Source organism: Rhyacophila brunnea, unplaced genomic scaffold (genome assembly GCF_057557595.1).
Source record: "Rhyacophila brunnea isolate RB1 unplaced genomic scaffold, BYU_Rbru_1.0 scaffold_3, whole genome shotgun sequence".
NCBI lineage: Eukaryota > Metazoa > Arthropoda > Insecta > Trichoptera > Rhyacophilidae > Rhyacophila > Rhyacophila brunnea.
In genome coordinates, this window is record NW_028232965.1 from 6,381,671 (window position 1) to 6,393,452 (window position 11,782).

The window sequence follows — 11,782 nt, forward strand, 5'->3', positions numbered from 1 at the left end:
TTATCACTACTAGACAATTTGAGTTGAAAGGACAATTTAAATGATGGTCAAACTGATCTCAATAGCAAACAGCAAAATCTAATCTCTATATACTCGTATATAAAAATCTCGTGTCACGATGTTTGTGGTCGAACTCCTCCGAAATGGCTCGACCGATTTTTATTAAATTTTTTATGTATATTTTTTAGGTATGAGAATAGGTCAACAAGTATATTTCATACCGCTAGGTGATTAGGGTATCTCTATACAGAAAAATTTTCTTTTATTTTTTTGACAATTTTTTTTTTGTATTTTTTTTTTATTATTTGGCATAAAAAAATACATATAACCCCAAATTTTCACCCTCCCATTTTTTAATCGCGATTTTATTATTTTTGTATGAACAAATTTAACCGTCGTTCGTATTTCAAACAGAACGATATTTATGTTGTTGAATGACAGATGGCGCTACGTCCGTGAAGAATTCAAGAGAAGCGTCGCGTCATTTTGACATTTCATTCGGCATATCACAACGCAGTGCGTGCAAAATTTTGTACGATTTATTTTAATTTATCTATTTTTATGTGCGTGTATCAAAGTCACAATGCCAGCAAGACGCAAGGGGGGCCATTTGGGCCGTCGAACGAATAAAGCAACAAACATGCGAAATAGTAGAGCAGAAAGAACAGACGGACAAATCCAACAAGATAACAAAAATGTGCATGTAAGCATGTCGCAATTGCGTGCATCTCAATCACAAGAGGCACGAGCTGAACGAAATCAACAACGACAATTGGAACGGAGCCAAGCGCGCCGGTTCGTAGTTAATACACGCAGAGCAAATGACCGACAACGCCAACAAGTACATCGAACATTTATATCCGCTTCGTTCCTTTGTCTCGCATTCGAGTACGAGCCAGATATTGATTATTCCGCTCATCCGAAAGTGATGATTGGTGCTATGGACAAAGAATGTCCCCATTGTCATGCGCTTAAATTCAAACATGAGTCAGCCGGGATGTGTTGCGCATCAGGAAAAGTGCAACTACCAGAAATTGAGATACCATCAGAACCATTCAACGGCTTGCTCATCGGTACGGTTTCAGATTCAAATCTGTTCCTGAAGTCCATTCGCACATTCAATTCATGCTTCCAAATGACTTCGTTCGGAGCAACAGAAATAGTTCACAATACTACGGCAAACGGTCAACAATTCCATTCTACGTTCAAAATCAAAGGCCAAGACAAGTAGACCACAAAATAGGCTTATTGTTGCCAATGCCAAATGAACCACATAAATTTTTACAAATCTACTTCATGGGCGGTGAGGACATCAATCATGTGGATGCACGTTGCGGCTACAATAGCCTCAATTCGCCTAATGCCAGGCGCATTGTCGGCGAACTGGACGCCCTGTTGAATGAGCACAATGAATTATTGAAATTCTTCAAAGCACACATGCACGAATTGCAAAGTGACGATCACGCTATTGTCATCAATCCTGATAAAACACCAGCTGGAGAGCACGTGCCTCGATTCAATGTGCCTGTTGTTGACGACATTGCTGGAATCATGGTTGGCGACCGCACATCGACGCGAGAAATCGTGATTCGAAGAAGAAACAATAATCTGGAGTTCATCGCTGACACACACCGTTCATACGACGCTCTCCAATGTCCGCTAATTTTCTGGAAGGGACAAGACGGATATTGCATAAACATTAAATAACGAGATCCTGTCACAGGTAATTCATTCATTATGAACATCATAACTCATTTTGAATTGAGAAAATGAATGGTTGATGTTTTTTTGTTTTTATCGGCGGTCATCGTCTACAGCGCTCTATTCCTCTTTCTGTCATAGATCCCATCCCCACACACTTACGATACATTCGTTATTTTTTATTTACCAACCAAAATATTCACTAGAAATAATTTATATGGCAGAACAACGTTTGCCGGGTCAGCTAGTAGTATTACAAAAATGACATCAAGCAGCATGGTAGTAATATTGTGAATCTTTCAAAAGAATCACGAGCGAGTAGCAATTTGCCATTTTTTTTAAGTTTTTTTCGAATTCACTCATATAAATTCGAAGAAAACTTTATACAAACTTTACTAAACAAAGCCTGTGGGTCTATTCTATGCTTATCGACCGCTAAAGTGATAAAGTGAAAAATATTACCAAACTTAGGGTAGGTTTGTATCAAAATATTAGCACTTATTGTAACAATTACACGAAGTTGGTTTTTATTGTTGCAATAAGTGCTATATTTTAACAGCACCTATCTTGCTGCTGTTAAAATATCGCACTTATTGCAACAATAAAAACCGGCTTCGTGTAATTGTTACAATAAGTGCTAATATTTTGATACAAACCTACCCTAAGTTTGATACTATTTATCAATTTAGTGTTCGATAAGTATAGAATAGACCCACTGGTCATTGAGTTTGGCGCCAAAACTCAGCGGTTATTTCGTGGTTCTGCAACATCGATAAGCAAATATTTTTGATTGAAAATAAATCAGATTATAAAATTAAATAATGTATACAAACTGAGATTACTATAAACAATCATTACTTATATTTAAGAAACCACAGTCATTATATTTAATAAAATACATTTTTTATGTTTGCACAATAATAAAAAATAGGCTTTTCAAAAACTTGTTTAAAATATGTAAAATAATTACATAATTTGGTTTCCGGTTCGTAAAAGTTACAAACAAAATTAAATGCATTCTAATATTGACAAATTGACAACCACGAAATAGTACTCCCGAGCTTTGGTTTTGAATACAGATTGGCTATAGTTTTTCACGTGGAGTAGTAAACCTTTTAAAATTTACCATACTTACTTACTCCACCCTGTCATGACCCAGTGTTAGGTCATAGATAGGGCATACACAATTTCGCACCACTTCCTTCGGTCCATCGCAACGTCTCGCGCCTCTCCCCATATGATACCTTCAGCGTGTCTATCGCTTTTGTACCACCGCTGCAGAGTGAGGGAGGATCGCTCATGGCGAAACAGCCCTTGAGGTTGTGCCACAAGGGTACGGAGTGTCGCACTCTCACATGTCCAAACCACGTGAACAGTGATTAATTCAATCACTAAGTACTGCCGTCCGCTTACGAACTCGAGTGTTTGTAATTTATCCTACCCAGACCATTATTATTACCCGAAATTCATAACATAACATTATAAAAAAAATATTTAATATTGACTGTTTTCTCAAAGTAAAAAAATCTTCTATTAAAACATAGCTCAGTTTTTCATATACCTTCTTTCAATTATTGTTCACAGCGGTGCGGTCACTGTTCTATGTATCAAAATCGTCACTCACTGTATCAAACTATTTCACACTGTTAATTTGAAGCTGTAACTTTATTTATTCACCCTATACGTCTAATATCATAAATAAATTATAATTACTATCTCATTAAATAGTAAAACGCATTTATAAATAACAGTAAGAAGGTTTAAATTAAATAACTTAAAAATCTAAACATGCGCGTTTGAAAAATACTGTATGTATTTAACCTTTCCCTTACCATGGTAAAAAAATTACGTCCGTTCCCATGCCGTCCACTCAGTGTTCCGATAGAAATTTGGCATTTTAAGGCATTTTAAAAGCTAATTGATTGCTTCAAAAGGTAAAGTATGTTTTTAAATACTATTTAGTCATCGTTTAACATGTTATTCTGTGTATATCACATGCAATTATCTTATAATCGTCCATAATAATCGGACATCGATAAATGTACGTCATAACCAAACCACGGTGTGTCTCGATCTGTTTTGAATGGAACAACGAACACACGCTGGCATTTCACGGAGAGTGGGGATGGCTAATTCATCCGAAGCGGACGAGGGTGTTGTAAGGTAGACTAGCACGTGTGCAGGCGTTCGTTATTACGTTCGCCACATAAAATAATAGATACCAAGCATATTATGAAATAATATTGGCTTCGATATATGTTAATGAACACATTAAGTTTTATTGCTTACATTTTGTCCAATATATAGTGGACAAAAACATATATCTAAATATATATCAAAATGTCGGATCTTGACAGCCTACCTCCACACTTCACCACTAAGAAATAATAGTATAATATTATGTATATACCTACATCAGATTGAGTATGATCATATTTATTTATATAATAATATTATTTGGTAAGTACTTATGAAATTAGAATGATTCAGTAATCTTAAAATGAATTTCTTGTACCTACCTAAAATCCACCGATCTTATGGACATATTATATTATATAGTTAATAATATATAATATTATAACACAATATCATGTAAACACAACAGGTTCACTATGATTATTTATTTACATATTAGGTATGTAAGTAGGTACCTACTTTATAATTTTATTATTGGTACTTATAAAATTAAGAGATACAAATGTAAAAAAAAAAAAAAATATTCATTGTACCTACTAAAAGATATTATACCGATTTTTCCGACGGGAAAGTTTGAACATAGGTAACTGCAAACACTATAAAATATTTTTTGCAACTGTGTGTCTACTTCATAAACAAAAGAAACTCCACGTGTACTACCTAGTTGCACTTGAATTGCATTTGCTGACTCATTATTATTTTCGGATGAAAACTATTATTAGTGATTTACGACGACAATACAATTTATTACGGTTCAACCATGGACCAACAAAATAATGTCTCATTTATAATCTTTTATAATTAAAAAAAAACTAATATAGGTAGGTATTAGTAATATTGTCAAAAAAAGGATATTTTAGAATATCGTATTAACTACACCGCACCGCAATTTACAAAGCTACAGTTAACGATAATAAATAAATACAAATATATTATTATTGATGCCAGTCATTAGAACATACCTACATTTTCTGTAGCTGTCTGATTTCAATGCAGGGTATTTATTTAAACGGGTTTAACATTTGGGTTTGAATACAACATTTGAATGGGTAGGTACAACAATATTATGAAATTTATCGCATTGTATTATTTTCCTATAATTCTAAAACAGAATGAAATAATATTACCCTCGCCAATATTTAACATATTGCATTGCCTAATATGATAATAGTATAAACATGTAGAACATGTGAATACGCCACGCCACATGCTGTGCTGTTTTTATTTAGCCCGCTCGAGATTTTTTTCAATTGCTTGTGTCCCACAAACTGATGTAATCCTTACACAACCTTGCAACAAGGGTCCGTATTCTAAATCCGGGGAGAGAGATTTTATTACTTTATTATTTTATTACTAGAATTATGGTCAATGGCAATGGACCCTTTTTGTCAATTGTTTATGAAAAAACGCCACATGTAGCGAAGTTAACACGGAAAAATGAACATTAATAACATTGCGTTAAAGGTTGCTCTGGCGTTTATCGTCAGATGTATTTGAAAAATGTAAACTTCAAGGTTCGATATATTATGGGAGGCTATCACTGAATGCATTTTTCACAGAATTATATTGAACAAAGACATACATTTCTATCTCTGACTAACAAATGACATTTTAAAATAGTGTCTCATGTTTACATTACTATTATGCGCGTTTCTCTAACGTATATCTTTCTAGATAGCCCTGTCACTGTCTTATCAAAATATTGATTAGACTTTCGAAAAATGATTAATTTTACATATAAGACATTCAATTCAACTACCTACATATTTTTCTTTTTATGCCTAAATATTTTCTCTACAAATAGCTAAAAGTAGACGTTTATATACATAATAATAAGTGGGGTATCTATGATTTTAGGTCATTTCTAAACTGCGAGACCATCGTGGCAACGGGAGTGTTAAATTTAGCGCAACTAGTGGAAATTTTTGAAAGTTTTTTTTATTTTTAAATGCATCAAAATTTATCGAACAAAATAATACTACGAGTACATTATTATGTTTTGTTCGATCTTGTGTATTAATAATTATTTCTTTTACGTCGAAAAAAAACATTTAAAATATTTGCAAGAATGGCACTTACGAAAAATCTATCCGAGATTAAAATATATGAAAAATTTCCTAAAATATGTAAAGAGAACAATATTTAAAATATATCATACGAGTTATGTGTAGGTCAGTGGTATACTAAATATTCACCACGTGTCACCTCTCTGATCGAAACAAAATCCAGACAATCTCAATTCAATGGAAACCCAGAGTAATAATAATATATTATATTCATATTATGATTTGGTGGATGTTTTCTTTAGGGAGTAATTAATGTAAACTGCTTTTCTCTTATCCTTACGATTGGGTATTTGTCATTTATTTTAGTTGACAATACAGGATTTAGCGCCGTGTCTTTTATGTGTATTTTACTTTAAAAATCATATATTATTGTGTATTTCGAAATCTATACTTTATTGTCGTAGAATTAATGCACCATAATAGTTAGAAGGTAATACTTATATATTTAAAAATACTGGACTAGATTGAGACGGAGAAAAAAATCTCTTACGTTAGATTATGTCTATTCTATTGGCAGTTCAATAAATTTAATAAAAAGGTTTCCAATGTGATACCTACTGAAATAAAGTTGTCAAATGACATTTTTAGTGCGCCGTGAACGAATTCATAAGGATCCAGCGAAGAGATAAAGTTTGAAACCTAATAATTGTCATATGTGTTTGGTTTGTGGAATTCTTATAATAAAATAACTTAAATAATAATTTTGTTTTTTAATTCTTTTAACAATTTAGTTTAATATTAGGTTCCGCATGTGTATAATAATACCGAATCATAAGTAACTATATGCATTAATATTTAGCTATTTTTAATCTTAATATAAGATTTTACATATATACACCATAAAATACTATACAACTTATGAAACCATATTATTATTACTAATGCACAAAGTCAACAAAGTCAGGATAATTTTTGAAATGTCTATAAATATTATAGATGAGACAAGAGTGATTTAAAGATTATATTACAAAATGGCGTCGTCATGGTTTAGTGAAGAATTATGATAATCATTGTGCCAATAAGAGATCAATACGTTGTTATAAAAACTCTACTGTCCCATTATTATGCATGAAAAAGTGGAAGTCAGTTAGTCGGTGTTTTCAGTTCTTGTAAACATTATAATATGTAATGTGAAATAGTTCTTGTGAAAAAAACGTATAACTATATCATGATCTCAATTATTAAATATGAATAACGCTTATGGAAAACTGGTGAGTCTTAAAAAATCTCTCATTGGCAGAATTCATAAGTTATATATGATATAAATTAGTGGGGCAAATGAGCTGCTTCGGGTTGGAATCCATTTTCATCAGCAATATAGTTGACTGTGTATAGCTGGCCATCATCAGCAGTCCAGCTGTAACTACCACGGACGGCTAGAGCTTCGTTTTCGCTTCCAGCGTTGTTAAGCTGCGCCGATTCTTGTCTTGAAATTCCATCACTGGTGTCATATCTGAATGAAAAATAAGGATGATTTTAAATATAGTTAGTATTAGTAACTCGCGATGGCCGAGCGGTTATTGCGTCGGCTTATGTCATGGAACTCGGGTTCCAATCTTGGGTACGGCAAAATCACATGCTGTTTTTCAATATGACGAGTATGGACCTAATTGGCTAAGTGGCTAGTACCAGTTTCTCGTAAAAACAAACATCTGTTAATACAACTTCCACTCCGTGGAGGCACATTATTATAATCTTCTTAGGATCGGAGATGATCAAAATAAACATTATCAATATCGAGAAGGGTGGAAAGTCTTGGTTGTTCAGAAGATGGCGGAGTTTCAAGGTGGTCACAATCCTCTGCCATGATGTAACGTCTAAGAAGAGATAAGCAATATTTAATTTTAAAATTGTATTATCTGTAAATTATTCTAATGTATTATGGAATATCAGTTTTATTAAAATATATACTTATACATAATATAGACCCAAATAAAAACTTTCAATTGTAAGTTTTTGACGTAGGAGAATCACTGAATTGTACATTTATGATCATATAATATAAGTATTGTAAACACGTAGATGGAATGGAGTATTTTTATATAGAAATGCCACTAAATAGTTAGTCATGAAATTTAAGCTAATTCGAGAGTCATAATCGCTAAGAATTCAACACCTCAAGCTTTAATATATCCATTGATTGCCAGTCAATACAATCAGTGTACTGAAGCTTACCGCATTTCAATCGATCTATGATCCTTTTTAGTTTACAAATATAAAGCGCAGTTTATAACTATTATATTATAATCATTAATGTAAACAAACAGAAACAATTAAATTACTACTGAACGAGTGTTATACTTACGCAAAATTGTATCCTCCTAATCCAATATTGTCATTGTCATATCGAAGCACTACGGCGTCTTTCGGATAAAACGGGGCGGATGTAGCGGCAGCTAGCGCCAACATAGCAGAAACAACTATGGCCTGAAACAATAAAACGTATTATAGAAAATTATGGTTTGCGTCTTGGGAATATGTGTAAGATTCGATGAAAATTCCATAGAGATCGATTACCAATTTAGGCATAAAATTTAATCATTTCAATAAAATTAAAAATATAGATTTGACAAAACGTTTTTATTTTTATTAATTTTCAGGATGTTTATAAGAGACCGCATAGTTAGTAAAACACTAATTATTATATGAGCGTAAGGAAATGGCAATAGGTATGTCTTTTTTTAAGCGAGTTGAATTTACCAAATGAATATAAGTATATACTATATTATATTATAAATAAATGAAAAAAGGATAAGTTGAATCAACGTCTCTAAATTACTAAATACCACACAGAAGCATTTGAATTGGTTTCCACACAAAGTGATCAAAAAATAAATTTTCTATGGAACTCCTGAAAAGTAGTGACTTATCACCTAAATATTAATTGTTCTTTATTAATTAAGTTCTTAATTTTATCAAAACCTCTAATGTACGTAGCTATATTATAAACAATCGGTGATGACAAACCTTCCACTACCTATTATTTATTTACATCAAGTGCCATCCTTAATTTCTGTACTTATAAGCAGTTTTATGTCTCTCTTATACAATTTAAATTTTGTCATATCGGAGATTTTAACAGCTTAATGACGATGTGCCAATGCTATTGAGAGAAATGTATAAAATATACATAAATGATGATACAACTCAAATTTATTATTGCTGTCGTTTACGATTTTATATTACTTATGTTTGACTGTTAGAAACCACGATATATGAACATCAACGAAATTTTAAATTAGGTTTTTGCAATATAGACAAAATAAATGTCACAAACAAACAAAATTTCGGAATCAATAAATTATGTATTATTTTAAAATTTCAATTGAACGTGCCAGTGAACGTGTTTTTACATCATCGCAACTAAAACCCCATCAATAGTAAACACATAGTTAAGAGCGTGGCCCCCCAACCGATCGCTAAGGTTAAGGGCAGTGTTACACAGTTAATAATTTTTGGTATTTTTAAATAAATCCATTTGAATTGTCGGCACTCGGAATCATAATAAATGAAGCACTGATGGCAACCCCCGTTTGTGATAGCTAAGTAAGATGCAACCCTTCGCCATATTGGATAAATAGTCATTTTATTAGTCAGGAAACATACTAAAAATAATTATAAAATAAAAAGTAACTCATCAAATGTAGGTGACTTTTTTAGTATTAGAGTAAATTTGTGTTGCATGTTTATCTTACTTAACTGGTTGACCTGTCACGCCGGACTCCCCTAAATCCGGACCCTAGAGGCCTCTAGAGCTTTGTTAGCCCCCTTGTCATGGTTAAGAGTACTTACATTATTCGGAAACAAATCAAAAACAAATCAAAGAGACTAATGTGAACTGAAATACCTAACATGTGTGGAGAAACAGGCAACCGATCTCGATTGTTGAAAAATATGGGATAAACTTAAACATGTATTAAGAATTTGTATTTCGTTCTGATAACTACTCTTGCACTGCCGCTCAATCAATATTGATGTATTTAAAATTGCAACACACCAATTGAATGCTTATTTTGTGTGGTTCATTTTCGTAGGACACACAAAAATTCAAAATCCCTGCGTCAAAATGTAGTGTATTGGGTTATACTTATAGCCTATTGGAATTGTATTTATCAGTCTGTTCTGTGGTTGTATCCTTCAACTAAATACGATATATTATCTATTAGTATATTCTATAATTCACTCTTACATTCATGATAAGGTTTGGTATACATGGTATGCAGAAAATTTAAAGAGATATAATAGAGTAACCAGTATATAAGTACTTAATCTGAAACAACGTCATAAACATAAATGTACATATTTAAATTTAAAAAAAAATATCGAATGGGACTTGAACACGCATATATCACAATCAGTGCGTTGAGATTTACCGATTAAGCTACCGGTATAATTGATAATTGTGCAGGAATTTTAAATTTACAACAATTATTTGAGTTTTTACTATATTTCCGCTAAACATACAAATTTTAACCTCGGATTGTGTCAACATGTGTGAGAGGTTAAACATATTAGTTATCGATACTTTATTTATATTAAGAAACAACTCAAAATACATTATTTTAATATAATGGTGTTTGAAAATTGTGCAAAAATTCTCATTTCAGTGTTAAAGCCTTGATTTTATAAGTAATAATGTATTTCTGTTTTATTTCGTTCAAATGAACTTAGCAATGTAGGTACAATGTAATTTTACAGTTTAACAAATAATCAATCCAAACGTTTATAATTAAATTAATGATGGGGACGAAGAAGGGGTTTAATTCGATTTTTTGACCCGTTGAAGAAATTTTTGATTATTTTTTTATTGAATTATATCATTGAATTGAATTGAATTATAGCATCAAATGCGATTATTAACTGAAAACCTTAAAATTTCGAGTTATTCCCTTTTAGAACTAGGGTATACATAATGTTGTTATAAAGATATTTCATTATTCACTGAAGAAAAAATATCCCCAGTATAATTATTTCTTTTTCCGGGTACAATTAAAAATTGATTTACACTACTATAACTACGAATAAAGGCTTTACCCAGTCGTGATGGATGGAGTAATCAAAAGAAAATTACTTACAATTTTCATGGTGAAGATTTAATCCTGAAGATGGTCCGTATATGATAATGAACGCTACTGAAGTGGTGCCTGATCTGTCTTCCTGCAGTGTATTTATACATCAGTTTCAATGTTAAAAGTTCAGCGACGAAATAATTGCGTTACATGTAGCTTTTTGAATAAATAAAAAGAGAGGGAGAATTTAAAAAAAAAAGACTTTTATCGGACATGCCATTCAATCCAGATGCTTTTCTTGTGCAACAATTACATTTGTACATAACTAAAGGATCTCGCGACCGATCATAAAACGAGTTGGTCTGGTCTCATCGCCAGCGAGTAAAAGTAAGGACACGTCATTTTTGCCAGAATCGCGATGTGCTAACTACGCAATTCCAGACAACATGATGAAGGTATATTTTGATGCACATATTACTTGCAACATTACGGGGATGCGCATCGTACATTATGGATTTATTACATAAGAGACCTAATTAACATGACATTTTATGTCACATGTTATGACACTATTGCGTTGAAATATGGAGATTGTCGTAGGCAACCGGTAGTATCAAATTTTGACACGATTTTCTAACTAAGCATTTAAAATTTGGTGATACAGAAAAATACTCAAAATATTATCAGTAAACTAGGTGCAAAATGAGAAAAACATACATTATTTAAAAAATGATATCGTTAGGACTATAATGAAGATAATTATGAAATAATTGAAAAGTATTGGGATGAGAATCAAGAAATATAACGTAA

The 11,782-nt window shown here is 32.2% G+C and overlaps 1 protein-coding gene across 1 annotated transcript; it reads right to left on the reverse strand.

The window, feature by feature from the left end:
• Positions 1 to 6,684: 6,684 nt before the first annotated feature.
• On the reverse strand, positions 6,685 to 11,367 carry LOC147067792 (endocuticle structural glycoprotein ABD-5-like). The gene is made up of 3 exons (XM_085952220.1): positions 11,039 to 11,367; positions 8,269 to 8,390; positions 6,685 to 7,416 (listed from the first exon to the last, which is right to left on the reverse strand). The coding sequence occupies exons 1-3, from the start codon at positions 11,045 to 11,047 to the stop codon at positions 7,230 to 7,232; spliced, it is 318 nt and encodes a 105-aa protein (XP_085808346.1). The 5' UTR covers positions 11,048 to 11,367; the 3' UTR covers positions 6,685 to 7,229.
• Between the last annotated feature and the right edge of the window lie 415 nt (positions 11,368 to 11,782).